The sequence below is a fragment of the Accipiter gentilis genome, chromosome 9 (assembly GCF_929443795.1).
Source record: "Accipiter gentilis chromosome 9, bAccGen1.1, whole genome shotgun sequence".
NCBI classification, from domain to species: Eukaryota; Metazoa; Chordata; class Aves; order Accipitriformes; family Accipitridae; genus Astur; species Astur gentilis.
The window spans coordinates 43,630,936-43,647,901 of record NC_064888.1 but is presented as its reverse complement, the minus strand read 5'-3'; the positions used below and the strand labels follow the sequence as shown (position 1 = coordinate 43,647,901).

Here is a 16,966-nt window from a genome sequence, read left to right as displayed (position 1 = left end):
ACAGTAATGGTGGTTCCAGCACTTCACAGGGGATGCCGGACAAGCTGGCTGGAGTTAGAGACCCCAGAGCCCACCTAAGCAGTCAGTCCAGCCAAGTCCCCTGCCCTGCACCCCCAGCCAGGAGTGTGCTGGAGGGGCTGGCTGACCCCAGTTTAGCTTGATAACAATGCGAGCACGTACAATTGGAAACCCCCATACAATTACAATCCTTTATTTTCATGTAATATAAGCCATTTAGACCTTAACTTCTCGTTCTGCATCCAATGTTCCTCCGACCTGTTCTTGCAATAGGGCGTATGCTCGTTGCAGAGCCTGGTACTCCATCGTCAGCTGCCGAAACCGTAGTTCTGTCTCTTCCTTGGCCATGCCCTGGAATTAAAACCAAATATGCGTTGCACCAGTTGCTTTTTTTCTGCAATCAAAGTAAAAAATATTATAAGAGTGGATTACATTTGCTTCCTCTAAAAAGTGCCAAAATTATTACTGTCAAAATCCAATTTGGGAAGCACAGTACTAAGGAGCCTGTTTATGTGCCCTCAGACTATTTCTCTTTTGTCCCCTAAACATCTCTTGCATACACTTGCTTCAAGAAAATGCCATACAGAAAAAAAGAGAGAATTCCTATCACCTTGGAAAAATAAAACCTTGTCATCCGTATAACATACTAACGACTGAATTGCCCTTTATTGCTGTAACAGACAAGGTTATCACATTTAAAGGTGAAAATACAACTTTCTTGAAACAACAAAAGGTTTCCAATCTGGAGGCTAAGCCAAGCCTGACAGTCTCACTCAATTATTAAAACACTAATCTAGAGTTAATACTTGTAGAAATGGTGACATCAACATGAAAAGAGCCCTTCATCTTCTTCACTCTCCTTACAATATCCAGCATTGAATGCTTTCATGTCAGGTTGACTGAAATGTTTCATTTGACATGAAATGAAATTATACTGCTGGTTGCATGCACAAACTTCGTACTATCTGAACAGGGAAAAAAAAAGTCAGTACAGGAATGAAAAGTAAATAGGCTCATACATATAAAAATACATTCAGATTCCCTGCAGTGCAGCACACACCTGGTAACCAGTTAGATATCTTTTATGATGGAGATAGGAATTCTTTAGGTTCCCTTTTAACAGATCTAATTACAACCCATGAAACAAGTGAAATGGCAGATGAAAAGTTGCAGCCAGCATACCATAAAAAAGCTGCAAGTCATTATTAGCAATTTTTTGTTTATTACAAGATTCTTGTTAAACCCAGAAACATGAAACGGTACAGCGATCTGACATACACTCAGGAATGCATTTGTAGGGAAGCCCTGCAAAACACCAGGAATAATCACTTTTATTTGTATTACCAGCTACCTTTGTGTAGTCTGCATTCAGAGCCTCCAGAAAAGTCATGACCTCAATATACTGGCAAGGAGACAGCCTCTCCTCTGGAGACTGACTGCTTAGTGCTCCTTCCAGAAACATAAACCTTATTGCTTAAGGCTGTGCTCTGTGCTGAGGTCAAAATGACAAAGAAGGACCTGAACCAAACTACACATGCACAAACCTGCAGCAAATCTTGGTGTGAACAGGTCCTCCTAGGGTTGTCCAATCTCTTTAGACCTCCAACCTAATAAACCCATTATACATCTAATATTCTTAGGATATAATATTTCCAGCTTGGCTAAAGTTGTGAAATTACTGGACTTGAGATGCAGAGATATTAACCAACAGGCACAGTATTAAATTTAACATCAATTTTTAGTTTTCTGATCAGAGGTGACAGATGAATGATATAACAGACCAGGAATTTCAGTAAAAATTAGTAGTGAGGTTTCAAAACAAAACAACACATATTTTTGATGAATACCTCTTCCAAGTCATCTTCAGGAGTGCAAGGGGTTTGATCCGTCCGGTCAGTTTGGTATGAGATAGAGGAACCATCAGACTCCAAGGAAGCTTCTTCATCGTAGCCAAAAAACGTCTCCACAACCGGCTTCTGACAGAGACAAGGCATCAGCGAGAGCAGCCGTGTCACGCGGCAGCGGTGCCATCGGCTGCGCCAGCCCAACGGCATTGGGGGGGGACAGCAGTGACTTTGGACACATGGCTAAACCCTGTGCTTTTGTAGCATTTGAACATACACACCTTCAGAGGAGCCTCAATTCCAGATTATTAGTAATTCTCACTCTATTGGTTTTTGAAAAACTGGTCCAGTTCTTTGCATGTATCCACCTATAAAGTTTTTTCACACCATGACAGTGCTCTAATGATAGCTAAAAGTATTTAAATCGCTGAACTGCTGTATTTGTTATTAGGTATCACAGTGTGCAATCTCAACCCCCTGCCTTTTTTTAATGTATTTTCCTCCCGATTTCTCTAGCTAAGCAGATCACCCTTTTTACTTCTTTGTGTGTTCACCTCAGCATGAGGTGGGAGTTGTGGAATGAAACGTCTTTGTTAATCCATTGTCATCACCACAACGTCCCTCCTGCCACTATCACAACTTTCACATGAAAAGTTAGATTTGCAAGAATGTTCTACTTGAAAAATTTGAAGTTAATCACCACAGCAATGTTTTTACAGTTTGAAGAAATCCATTTTTCCACTCAAAGCTGCTTTCTGTTTAAAAAATGATGGTAGTGGTGGTAAAGAAAGATTTACTGTTAAGTGCTTGAAAGCCAAAGACTACATTTCAAATATAGTTCTAAAGTACTTTTAATTGTTGATTTACAAAAAACATTTCTAGATTTTGGCTTTTTGTTTTAATTTGCAGTGGATAACTTTCAAAGGAGACAATACATAACTCTCTTTCAAAGGCCTGGTTGCCATTTGCAGGACAACAGGAGTTAAGGGGTTATCTCACATCGGCCTCAATTCGTTATTTATAGATTTACTAGCTCCAGTGCCACCTTAATTCTTCATATGTAGAACGCAGCTTGCTCTCAGGTCCCTGACATTGTACCTTACAATGTCAATAAAGTGTTAATATTTATATTAACATCTTGCCAAGTATTCATTAACTAACATTTTCTTTTTTCCCTGAGCTCTAACCATTGCTTCTTGTAACCAGCAATTTTTGCATGTTACTAAACTCCATAATGAATTATTTACAACCTACATATGTTTTCAGGAAGTGCCTTTAAGATGTGTTAATTCATAAAATCTGTCTCATCTTAAGACAATCACGTACCACTGAAGTCCCACAGGATTGCTCCGGGGAAATGCAGAGCATGCAAATGCTCATAATGTGCAATGCAAATGGTTCCCCTATCCCTGCCAGATCTGGTCTGAATATCCCAATACAGTCTATGAATGTCCTTGAACTATGTGACCCAAATTTAAGATTAGGACCTGTTTGCAGACCCTCGAGGAGAACATTCCCGTGCGTGGCTCCAAGGCCTTTGGAGCACCCCAGGAATCCAGCATGCCCATCAGCATGTCATGATACAGGGTTTTTTTTTACCTTAGGAATTCTTGTCATTTTTTTCCTTTGCTTCCTATACCTTAACAGCTTATCACGTTCCTGAAAGAATCAGATACATGTTAGCTGTTTTCAGAAAGCTGTTCTTTAAATTAACTATGTCAGTACTAGGAGTCATTGGGTGATCAAGAAATAGTAATGTCAGTGCTGGCCACTGCCTCAAACTGAAATAACCATGCTTTCATCAGACAAATGGTAGTTTTACTCCAACATCTTCCAAGTTTGCCATATACAAGTAGCAATTGCTCTGTGTATTCATGAATATCAAAGCAGCAAAAGAAAGCTGATTATAACCAATGCAACACACTGGCAGTTCAGGCCTCATTTCAGAGCTGCTCTGTCAGCAAGCAGATGTGTTCAAGGCCGTGCTATGGCTCTTCTCTGGTAGATGGGCTCTCTGTCCAGGGCTGAGGAGCAAAGGCCAACTCCTGCCCTTGGCTTGTTGGAGCCATGGCTGTTACTGCTGTGCACACACGTAACAGCCCAACTACACAAAATTCAGGGACTGTGTGAACTCAGCACTTTCAGTCTCAGCTGACTTCTCTAAGGATCTTCAGGTTCCCAGTGCCTCTGAAAAAAAGGTTTGAGCATTTACTGCTGCAAGCAAATTTTTATGTTCAGTGGAAATTATGACACTCTTCATAGAATTGTGTCAATTTTTTATAGTACTGAAAAAAATTCCTTTATTCTGGATTGCAAATACAGGCAAAGTCCAGGATTGCAGAGGGTAAAGTTCTAAAGGGAAAACCCCTATAATCTTTCGTTTTAACCATTTGGTTAAAGGATGCAATGACATTGTGGGACACAGATGATGTGCCACTACCATCAGCCCAATGGCAAATCCTAACATAAGCAGCAGAACAAAATCAAATACTTGTTTTGCTTAGCAACACAAGCTTTGCTGCACATTTGGCAATGAAGAACAAAACAGTACACATTTTATCAATACATATTAGTGGCTTAACTTCACAAAATCTTTACCGATAATAACAAAGGGATGAGCTGAGCAAGGGCAGTGACTGAGAACATGCCAGTATGGGTGAGACAAAGCTAGTGGCTATCCGACTGAAAAAAAAATGCAATTCCAATGTGGCAGAGCTGTCCCGGAGATCAGGGATGCTCGCTATCGGCCATCAGGACAAGGTGACCACACTGACTTTTGCCTCTGAGGTCATCCTAGTAGTGGAAAAAAAAGCTTTCTGCTCTCACCAGAGCTTTCTTCTCCACTATTGGTACATTTTTCTCTGGTGAACAACTTCTGCTGATATGGCCTTTGACAACATCTACGCTGAGCAAAATACTGCGTTAGCTTGCTGCCTTAATGGAGATGTAAGCGATAATAAATTTTATTATAACACGCAGGCTTGTCATGAACAGCAATTTAAAGTATACAAAGATAAGGATGAAGATGTCGTTCTTACCATGACACTCTTCACATAGCCAGCAGTTTCCAGGGTCTAATGAAAAAGAATGAAATAATGTGAGTGTACAGACTTAAAAAAACCCCCACCAACAAAAAAAAAGAAGGTATTTCCCTGAGGAGTATTATGATTTCAGTATTTTCTGTTTCCAAAGACTGAGAACATGTTAACAAAGAGGCAAAAACTCAAACACAACGTTGCAGAACACCCCCCTTGTACACAGTAATCTTTAGCCCTGACGCTGTGTCCAGCTAAAGGAGTTCTAACATTTTCTCTTGCAGGGGCAGGATCTGGCCATCAGCATATCTACTGGACATGCTGCAATGGTTCTGTCATACAAGTGCAATGTAGATTGGAAGGATTTTTGCAAATACTATACCACAGATAACTTATATTCAGTTCATTTACTAGTAATAATAGAAATGCCTACCATGTCCCACTGATGCAAGCTATGCCCGTTAGTTCACAGAACCCAACCACCCCTCACTTAGGCTTCCTGTTCTGCTCTGGCCTCAGTCAACCCCACATAACAGCAGCAGTATTACATCTTACCTTGGAGAGTTCATCAATGATATTTTGCTGTTCAATAACTTGGAGTCTCAGGAAATCAACTTCTCTTTCTTCCTGGCTGTGGTCAAGGTCATTTAAAGAGCTTGGTCTCCTTATTGTTCCTGCTCTTTGCCTCTACAAGAAACCCACATGGCAGAAGAGGAAGTGATCAGAAGGCTTTGCCAAAGGACAGTACACAAGCCTTCCCTTTACAGCTAGCGATCCATCTAATCTAATGGCTGTTCTGGCAGCTGTCCTGCTTTGCTTTTGCTGAGCGTTACATCTAGAGTGCAAACACGCTGGGTGTTCCTGCTCCTCAGACTGCTGCGTGAAGCTCATGGTCACCAGAGAGGACAGTGGGCATGGGGGGCCTTCGCACCAAAGATGGGGGCTAGCAGCAGCTCAGCTGCACCTGCTCTTTAGTTCTGCCAAGAACTGTGTGGCTTTCTCCTGCAGGAGAAGGAATTCAGAGAGCTGAAAACAATGTCACTTCTCTCTGGGTTGCTCTCATTCATTTTGATCTGCAGCAGTCCCAGAGCTGCAGGACCCATGGGGATGACCTTGGCCCTGCTACACTCATGCAATGCTACAGCTACTTGCTACCTGCTATTGCCCACTAACAAGATTAAATTGAATAAAAAAAGGGAAGAGTCGTTAAGTGCCGCTTTCCTAGTGATTACAAAGTGATTCTGGTACAAAAGTCCAAAGTGAGGTGGGGTGACTTGTGCTCACATTACTAAGTAGCCAGTGACTGAACAATCTCCTGATCAAAATGTGCAAAGCTCACACGCTCTCTTTTCTTCAAAACTATTTGTTTTTAAAGTTAAAACAAAACAGGTTCTAGCCACAAACCACTCAGTAGTGGACTGCAGAACATCTCAGCGAGCACTGGAAAGGGGAAAGTTTCCTATTAAACTTGCAAGTTTGGGACAATGCCTGACTTCATCAGCCCCGTGAGCACTAAATTACATGTTCTCTCTGGAGCATACAGATACTTACCATTGCTATATTTTCTTGTGTTACAAATTTTAATTTATTTTCCATTCGACGTAAGGCATGTGACAATTCTTCATTCTTCCTGCTAAGGCGTTTATTTTTGTCCAAAATGGGCTTATACTGACTTTCAGCTTCTCTAAGACGTTTTAACTGGAAGATTAAGAGAGAATGAACACCTCTGGAGCTGTTATTTTTCGTCAAATATATTAATAATTTTCTTTAACTGTCACACTGTCTATATTTTCTCCTAATGCAAAGCAGAATTGATCAAAACCTCCTGGTATTTTCCATGGGAAACAGATTGTTCCTCCTTTATGAGGTATTCAACCTGTGCAACAAGTGTACCATGTGGGGAATGTATTTATTTAAAAAAAATAAATAAAAATCATTCCAGCTAATGCCATCTTAAAACTTTATTGTTATCTAAGTGAAGATGAGTGTGATGTGGCATACCACCAAATACAGAGTTTAAGGAGGAGGCAGCTACTCCTGCAATGATTTCCAAATAGCACAGGAGAAAATATCTTGATATTTTGGGGGCAAGACACAGCCATGGCAGCACATCCACAAAGAGTCACCGCCATGCTTTGCCGCTGCACTCACCAGCTCATTTCTCTCCTCTGACAGCAGTGCGTTCCGGTCCTCCAGCTTTCTGATGATGGCACTCAGCTCAGCGATTTTAAGTTGGAAACGCCGGGCATCCTTTTCATCCAACTGCTGTTCCTAAAACAAAGATCAACTGCAAATAACTGTTCATAAGTGTACACGCAATATCAATATTTTTCAAAGCTCAAACTTTTTCTTATCCCAAATCCAAACATTTCAAAACATTATACGGCAGAGTGTATAACCTATGTAACCTAACTGACCGCTGAAAGGTGCAGGATGAGACCAACAGAAAGTTAGGAGTGAAAATGTAACAAAGTATGCAAATGCAGAAGTATGTATATGCAAATATGAAGTCACAAATGGTAAACTTGGAACTAGAAAATATAAAAAATTAAGGCAATGTTTCCAATGTATGCCACTGTTGAACTGAGTGCTTCAGACACATCACCCACTCTGAGGACTTTGTTATAATAAAATTATATTAAAAATACTGAAGTACAAATGGGGAAAATCCATGCAATTATACCATTGCATAAGCTCTTCTTCCATAAAGCTGTGGCCCTTATTGGGTTCTAAAGGGTCACTTGTAAAGCCAAAGGGGTAGCACTTTATCTGAGTGAAAATGCTTAAATCAAATTATAAATGAATAGAAATATAGGTAGATGTGTTCTTGTTCAGAATCAGAGAGAAGTTACATCTATTTACAAGTGTGACAGACTTTTTCCCCTTCTCTAGGACTTGTTCTGGTGTTTGGTAGAAGTAGAGTACAAATCGAAACAAGCAAATTAGTGTCCATAGTGCTGGTGGCACTTTTGGGAGGTCTAGGATTCCTCATTCAACAGGTGCAGGAGAGGCTTGGGACAAAGAATAAAATAGATTGGTTTGCTCATATATAAGTATTTACACTTCTACTGAGAAAATTAAGGCTGTTGCAAAAGAAATCTTGATGAGAATCAGCAATGAAGAAAATCTGTGTACGTCAGATATATGAGGTCAATTAACCAAGGGTTTTTTAATATTAGCAAATTAAGGCAAAAGCAGAAAGGTGCCATAGTTATATTAAAAAAAGCCATTGTGAAAGAGTGGCTAAAATTTAATGTTCTGGATATTTCATTGTAGAAAAGAAAAAGGAGAGAATAGGTTAGCAGGTATTTAATTCACTTTCTGGTCCACTGAAAGCGAGAGCACTTAGTAGCACGAAAATCTGAGCTAGCAGCGGTGTTCTGGGAGGACTGCGGGATTTCCCGTGCTTTCATGCACCAATTACCTTCCCCCATTTCCCTTTGTTAACTGGCCTTGTACATCTGCTCACAAAATCCATTGTTAGCAGTTCCGAAAGCTAGCATACATACATTACTTGGTTAGAAATGCATTTGCATCATTTGTTGGCAAAATTGTGTCAAAGTGTCAAACTAAGGAGGTGGCAGAAGTATGGTACAGTGAGGAAAAGGAAGAGAAAAAGAACAGAAAAATTTCACCCTGCTAACAAAACCAAACCAAACAAACCAGAAAACAAAACGACAAAAATGCAAAAGCTCTCCCATAACAGGGTTTGGTTTTAAATCTTGAAGGTTTGTCTAACAAATGAGAGCAAGAGATCAGTGCCTCGGGGTTTCCCCTTGCACGGCTATGGGAAAGCTGTTGCTCGAGGGTGCACTCATCAAGATTCTGTCACTTTGTGCCATTTTGTCACTCTGTCTGCTCGTTCGTTTAGGTGAAACCACGTGAAAGTGCTTACGGGGCTTCCCGAATGATCTGAAGCGTCTCCTGCACCACTTGCATAAGGAAGTTCCCGCTTGGGGCTGCTCAGATGCCGATCAGACTCTTTGATCTGGGAAAGTTGTTCATCTAAAGCCTCCTTTTGGAGCTGCAGTCTCTGAGCATGCCCGGCTTGAACCCCTAACTCTCTCTCCAGCACGTAGACTGCTCTGTCTTTAAACTTAATCTCCTCCATCTACAAGGAGAACAGAACACAATCACACAGGCAGGCAGCGGCTTGACAACAACAGAGCATCTTATGACCCCAAACGCGGCCAGAGAACAGTTGCACAGAGCCGACACCCCTCAACATAGAAAATACAACAACGGTCTCTTGGAAATAGAACAGCAATGAATATTTGACAGTGAACATACGAACTGAATCACTTAACCAACTCAGGAATATAACTCATCTTCTGGGGGCCACCCAGAATGAAATCGCTCTTTTCAGCAGGATTTTTTTCATTAAAATGATTGGGAAATAACCCATACTCTTAGCACCATTTCAGAATACCTTAAAAAAAATTAAAACCTAATATTCATATCACAATTTGGATTAGTTCACCTAAACATTTTAATGATTTTGCAGCATTTTGCTTGGACATCGTCTTTTGAAAATTTGGATTCATGATTTTAAAAGAAAACTATTAAAACCTGAATATCCTTTTAATTTTCAAAATATAAAAGGAATATCAATTTCTTTAATTCTTTTTCCAAAAGTCTCCCATGTGAGCAATTTGTTTAATTATGCCATTTCCATGAAAGTTTTGCTTATGCATAATAAACATTATGCCAAATCATTAAGTGCTTAAATGACAAATGTCCGGCTATCTCTAATTCTCTTCTTTCCTATTTGCCTGCACTGTTCTCACTGAAGTTCAGAGAGCCGTGCTCATCACCATTGGACTGGGCACGTTGAATTTGCAGGCGCTCTAGGAATATTTTCTGGATATTTTTTCCAAATGCTAATGTGGAATTAAAGCCTCCCTCTATATGGAGCTGAGCCACATTCAGCGGTGTGGAGTGTTGTGCCCGAAGGTGTGCAGGGGCCAGAGAGGTGGCTCACAATGCAGGCTGGGTGAATGTGCCATGGCTTACGCCAGGATCAGACCTTTGGAGTCTGTTTAGAGAGTTCAGACAAGGACGGCCTGTGCCCTGCCTAATAACAAAAAATTACTGAGCACAGCCCGAGATCTTCCTCTGTGCCTGCGATGATGTACAACACTGCAGCAGAATCTCAGGCTCTTCCCAGCTGGATTGCATACATATACATTATACATGAATATAAAGTATTAATTGCACTCACACGCCACAGGGCTGCCAAATGTGCTTACAAATAATGGTTCTATGGAAAGAAAGAAATCAGATACATTCCCTAAAATGTCTGTCGATCTGGATTTTTGGGATAAGTTTTTGAGGCTTTACACATTTAATTTAAATGATCAGTTTTTAAAACGTGGCCTGCTTGAAATCAGAACATTTTGCCTTGTGAGAACTGCGTTTGATACTTTTATCTGACAGCTTTGTCTGTAAACCTGGAAAAAAATGACACTGTGAATTAAAAGATCACTAAAAGCACTTTCTTTCCAATAACTGCAAAAACAGCCCACCCAGGGAAAAAGCAGTTTACACACACCCAGCAACATATCAGGAAATTACTTCCATTAGGTGTGTTGGGGTGGAGGGGTTGATTACAGCTTCATAGCTGAGAAGGAGGAGAGGACACAGTGGGTTGGGGCATGATGCCCCTCTGTTGCACAGCATGGAGGCTGCGTCGGGACCCAGGCCAGGGTGGGCTCACCACCACCCCATCACCCCATCACCATCCCCATGCATGGGCAAAGCTCGGCGGCTCCAGCTCCAGCCATAAGTGAGAGCCAAGATGCTGCCTGAGGGGCCGCACTGCCCAGGGCGGTCCTGCTCTTCAGTAGCCATGGGAAGGAAGAACCAAGCTACAAGGCCAGAGAGATCCCACATCGTCCCTGGGGGAAAAGCCAGCCTTTGACAAAAGACAACGTAGGACAACTCATAAATACCTGCGCGGAAACTGTGTTTCAAGGTTATGCAAAATTTAGATTCTTTTGGCAAGATGGAGCAAATTAAATGTACTTTGGGTGCCATTTTATTAAAGGTGCTTTCAATAACTTCCACTAAGGCAATGGTCTACTAACTTTGAATGAAACAAAGAGATGTCCCCGAGGTCCTTCTGCTAAACACCTAACTAGGTAGAAATTTAAATGGATCTATAGATGAAAAGGTAACACATCATCAAATGATGATTTGTTTAAAATAAGCAGAATATTGGGTAGTTGATCCCAATTTACGTGAAAACAAAGACATGTTACAATATAGACAACACTTCAAATTCAGAGGAACAAAGAAACTGGAGAAAACACGAAATGTTTCACAGTATTTCACTAACGGTTTGATTTCCAGAAAAAAATGTAAAGATAATCTTCATAAGCAACAAAGGAAACATCAGTATTCACATTTCCCCTCATATGATTAAATTCACATTCATGAAATACACATAACAGTTTGATATTTGCAGCCCATTATTAAAGAGCAATGTTGTAAAAATAGTACAAATTGAAGGAAGCATTTCACTAAAAAATATTATTTAGCACATTTCTTCCTAGCATCAGTAACATTAAGAAAACGTAAAGACAAGAAACAACTTGCAACTCACTGGAAGAGGTGCGGGTCCCCAGGCGCGCACCCCACCAGGCTGTCGCACAGACCGGCCTCATTCTGCGGTGGGTGCGGGACCGGTGGGACTCCTCCTCCCCACCCGTGTGTCTGATGGCTTCAGACACCAGCAGCGCTTGGCAAAGGGCGTCAGCGCCTAGGAGCGCAGCATCCAACCACCTGAGAGGATGCCCTGTGCCGTGCCGTGGATACTCCCACTTTAGTTCTAGCAGGCTGCCTCGACTTGGGATGAATATTTATGTGGGAGTGCTAATTAATAACCAGCCCGTGAGCACAGCTGATGCCAATTATGCAAACATAATCCCATGCAAAGTTAAATTTGTTATTCCCTCCTTCTGCTACCCAGTGCGATGCCTATCATGGTCTGACATGCAGCTGGTTTTAAGCTGTGTGATTCTTTTAAAATGTGTTATTTCTGTCACAATTGTAAAATCAACATGTAGGTTCCCAGGTTAGGAAATTTCTCCTTGCGATGTTCCTGAGGCCTTTGCAGCTCTAAAAATTCACAGACACCATCAGGAGCACGGCTGCATGCCCCAGAAATTTGCCTTTGAAGCTACCAGCGCATGGTGGATAAAAGCCAGTCATTCGTAAGCAATGGTTTTAAATGCAAACGAGAAGCCCCTGTCCAGCTGGAGCTGTTACATGACAAACGCATCTCCCCACGGGCATGGTGTCAGAGCCAGCAATTAGGACACGTGAGGAGATCTGCCCTGGGCCTTGGCCCTCAGGAGCAGAGGGGACGGAACTGCCAGGCCCCCATCACCCACGCTGACAACAGAGGGCCCACATGAAAGGAGATGGAGTCACCCTCCGGCATGATCACCCCCCAAGAGACGGGGTTCACGTACACAGGCTGGCAGAAGGGGATGTCTGCTTCGCATGCAGTGCTGCTTACGTTCACCTTCCCTCTCCATTTTCCTATTGTTTTCCTTAAGGGTCTCAAAGAAATAAATGCAATTGCCCCTTTGTCCTGGTGATAGATATCACTCACCAGCAACAGGCAGTTGGATTAAGTTAACCACTTTTTCCCAAATACTCTACAGAGTAATTCAAGCCAGTGTTCTGATATTGCACATTTATATCAACTATTATGACTTATGTTTTACAGATAGCTTGGGGGGTGGTGGTAGCATACCTGCAGAGTGATACGGCTGACTTGTTAATGTTCCTAACTCAAGGCATTTAAACTCCACTAACATGCTTACACATCTAAGTCAGGCTGTCATACAACGCTGCAGCACCAAATCTGCATCAATCCCCACCACTGCAAAATGATGGGAACACAGCTGATACAATACAGGAGCAAGCTAAGATTTTGGTTTTTTGACCAAGGAAAGTTCTCCCTATTTCAGTACCGATGAAAAACAAAATGCAAAGTGTAATCATTTCTCACACTATTGTAACATCTTGTTACAATATACATTACAATCTACATTGCAATAATAAGCTGCACATTGCAAAGTACATGAAGTATTTTTAGAAGAGCAAAACGCTCCTTTCAGCCACTGGTGTCATTCCCACACCCACGCTGTGGCTCCCAGGAACACCCCAACCCATTTTACTGATCCTCTTGGCAGAGTGGGGCCAAAAACTGATGCATCTCCCTTATCATTGAGGGAGGAGATGAAAGCCGAGAGCATTTCATGCTGACATTGCTGCTAGAGGCATTGCAATGAGCAGCAGGTCAAGAGCATAATTTCTCATTCCAGTTAAGTGGTGATACAAGAGCAAGCCCCCACCAGAAGAGGTGGTCCCACACTATGCCTCTCCCTCCCAAATTCTATGCCAGCGCTGGCTCATATGACAGGAGAAGTTGGGTCATCATATTGATCCATGGGAAAACTGTTCTTTTTCACTTTCATGGAAATTTTCTGCCAAGGCAGCTCATTCGACTGGCTCACTGTGTGCGTTCATGGCCCAGTGCAGGAGAGGTGGGGTGGGCATGACATTGTGGGGAGCATGGCTGGGTGCTTTGGTAGCCTTGTGTGCTCAGCTTGGCTCCGCTGTGAGGTGAAAATACACTCTCTAAACTCTGAATTTCCTGAATCCTGCAGGTTGCATGGGTTTTTTTTAGAGTCATCATTAGATGACATTAGAAAAAAAACCTGTGGCTATCTCATTGTTTCTTCTGAAGCAGTTAAGCAACCCTTACACACTGGCAGCCACCACCTGCACCTGGAAGCCGTCGGGCATAGCCCTAGCACCACTGTCCTGCAGGACAGCAGTAGCTGCGGTTGATCATGCAGAGGTACCTCCCAGGATCACCCAGGAAACTTCTCCTCTCACATCTTCTTCCAGAATTAATCCTCATCAAAAGGTGAACACTGTCAGTAGTGTATGACCATTGTTGCAGTAACCTTGCCAAACTGTCAGATGTGAGGAGACAATGTCATCTGTTTTCAGTTAAACAAGGACACATGTAATATGTATTACCAAAAACTTCATTCTGCAATGTGATTCTGCTACAACTGTGGCCAAAGAAGGATTCAGTTTCAAACTGATTAAATCCCAGTTATACTTAACCAAACAGAAAATGTTTATAAGACACCCAGTAAATGTAATATGCCCATTTCCAGACAGTTAACATGCTACAGCAACTGTTACACACAGTCACGTACTACCCAGGACCTGGTGACATGGCAAACCACTCTTCTAGCAGAGCAGCCCACGGTGCGGGGCTGATGATCACACCAGGTCCCGATGCTCCCCAGGAACAGGCTCTTGGACCTGAGCACTGCGGCTGCCTCACCGGCAGCTTCACCAGCTGGAACGACTGCCACTGATGGGCAGGGTTGAGACCCTTATTAGTACCCTGCAAATCACTATAATTCCACTGAAATCACTGGAAGAATGTTGAGACAGATGTGGTCTCAAGCTGTTAAGCATAGAAAGGTTAAGTGGTGCAGGTCAAATTGTAATTTGCTGCCCCACTCAGGCTATAAATAACCAAAAAATTTCTTTCCTAGGTGACTAAAGGCTTTTGTTTCTGAAAACTGGTTCCTTTTGGAGTGTGAGGTGTGAATTGCAGTACATAGAATTGGTAGTGTTATATGTAAAGCTACTCATGTCAAATTGCTAGATAGTTCTGGATTTATATTAAGATATATTGAAAAAATTACTAATCAGATTAGATTTTTCAATTAATAATAACTTGCAGAGTTTGTAGCAAAAATTCTAACAGAATTAAATAATCATAATAGTATATTTGAAGAGTAAAGTACATTGGATGGGAGAAATAATTGCACATAAAGATTCAAAGATTTTTCCTACACTTGTCCTATTTTGCATTCCCCTGTTTTGCTCTGCCTTCAAACATACATCATACTTCCCTCATGCTCAGGATAGTGTAACTATTCAGTGCCACTAGTAAATGCCATAAAATGAAGTGTGTTGTGTCTCAGACCTACACTGCTGAGAGCAGAAACCTCACACCCAGTGCCAACAGTTTCAAAGTGCTTCCAGATGTACAGGAGCCCCAAGCCCAAGCACCGTGTTAGGTGTGCTGTAGCACAACAATGACATGGTTACAGCACAGAAGAGAGCAAACTTCTTGTTTAGGACCGTAGAGAGAAACATTTTTAAGAACTGGACTGACAGACACAAAAGGAACAACTCAAAACTATGAGGTTTATTGACCCTCCAAAATGTAGAAGTAATGTTGTATAGCTTCTAATATACAATAACATGCTTCAGTAGTACAGGTTTAGTTGGAATAAATACTGTTGTAAATGAGGTTCAAACCACAAATGATGAAAAACACCCACATTTGCAAGAAGGTATTATTCACCTTGAATAATTTGTCTACCTTTTAGTACAGGATGACTGCTAAGATACCTTTGTGATACCAAATATGGTAATTTTTCACCACAGAAGGGAATAAAAGGGAGAAGATAAAGACTAAATCAATCACCAATATAATTAATATTTAAAAAGTCAGCTTCCTACACTTTTCATCTGATACCATCCTTTAAATCAGACATTTTCACTGATCTACCACTGCCTAACAGAGAAATCTCAGGAAAGTGCCTGTAAACATAGAGGTTCAGTGCGATACTGAAAAGATTGATCTCCTCTTTGTCTGTGGTGCTGCATTACTATAAAGAAGCCATGAAGGTCTCAACATACAATGGTCTTACAAGAGGTATTAGAGCAGGCTATTAAACCTTTTGGTAGTCATCATCAACTAAAGTTTATCTTAAATTAAAAATAAACACTTTCCAGTCTCTAACAAATCTCATTTCTTTAGTATTCCTGAATTTTTTTTAGTCTCCTTATAAATGAGACAGGGGGAAGGGAGGCTGCAATGGCCATTGCTGTTCATCACTTCTCCTTTCTGATCAATCTACATTTAAGTAAAATTTAAATGCTCTTTACCGCACTGAAGTTTAGTCCCCATTAAGCAAAATTCAAGGCCAGTTGATCTCAGGGAATTCTCCTGACTGAAGGGCCGTTTTCCCTGGACATGCACACACTAAGACATGGTGTGCTGTTATTAGTTGGAGACCATACGAATGTAAATACATTTGTGTAGTATTTTAAGATGTTTTAAAATGCACAAATTAAAATTTAAAAAAGTTTACTAAAATTAGAAATTCTTTAGAAAGGAAGTCATTGCCATACTTACTTGTTACCATCTGCAAGGGACTTTTATCTTTCACATTCACGTTTCTTAAGCTTCTGAGCCAAGGATAGCTTAACTAGGTTAGTTGTACTTCTCTAGAGAGCGTCACACTCAGACTTCACAGACACAAACAGCACAAGCCATATGTGCAAACAGAAGCCATGAGGCCAGAATAATTTGAACATACACTTTTGCAAAACACGTTATTTCGTTTCTTATGCTGTTCACAGAACTGAAAGACGCTCAGCCATGCTGTATGGGATTAGTTTGAAGCCATTGGCATCAACGAGTAATAGTTACCCTGGCACCAGAAAAATAACTAGAATAAATAGCTGGAATTTTTATTTGGTAAGTACTAAGCAGGAACTGTTTCTAAAGAGAGATTAGACCTTACTAGCTGTTACAATCTGCAAGCCTCTGAGTGCCCGTAGTGCAAAACTACCAAAATTACCACCTGCAAATATTACCCCTCTACTCTAACAGCCTGTTTGCTCTCTATTTCGGGTCTACTGAAAACATGTCCTGGCACGAGAGTGCAAGCTGGGGAGGACCCAGCTTGCAGTTGCATTTGGAAGTCTCATTTTGACCACAATTATATTTTGAATTTAGTTTTGCTGCTGGAGATCAGTAGAGTGCACAGGTAGGCACAGCTGGTTTGAGAGGCTACAGTGCAGCTGAGCCTTCACCAAGATCTCTTCTGGAAGAGGGCAAAAATGCAGGGATTCCCCTTAGAAACCTGGTGAGGACAAAGTTCATTCACTGGCACTGGGTTTAGCTTGTTAGGACAATTTAACTTCAAAGTTGTAGTAACTCAACAAAAT

At 41.4% G+C, this 16,966-nt stretch overlaps 1 protein-coding gene across 35 annotated transcripts in view; it reads right to left on the bottom strand.

Moving 5' to 3' along the window:
• The window catches only part of JAKMIP3 (Janus kinase and microtubule interacting protein 3), a 93,686-nt gene that overhangs the window by 31,923 nt on the left and 44,797 nt on the right, over nt 1-16,966 (bottom strand). For 12 of the 35 annotated variants that reach the window (XM_049810744.1, XM_049810777.1, XM_049810745.1 and 9 more), the window contains 8 exons: nt 8,793-9,008; nt 7,049-7,168; nt 6,449-6,595; nt 5,453-5,584; nt 4,901-4,936; nt 3,462-3,521; nt 1,866-1,994; nt 241-369 (listed from right to left, as the gene is read on the bottom strand). In XM_049810744.1, the coding sequence (XP_049666701.1) occupies nt 241-369; nt 1,866-1,994; nt 3,462-3,521; nt 4,901-4,936; nt 5,453-5,584; nt 6,449-6,595; nt 7,049-7,168; nt 8,793-9,008 (969 nt within the window). The remainder of the gene's footprint in view (nt 1-240; nt 370-1,865; nt 1,995-3,461; nt 3,522-4,900; nt 4,937-5,452; nt 5,585-6,448; nt 6,596-7,048; nt 7,169-8,792; nt 9,009-16,966) is intronic. The other 23 variants (XM_049810751.1, XM_049810755.1, XM_049810760.1 and 20 more) reach the window with 9 other exon arrangements.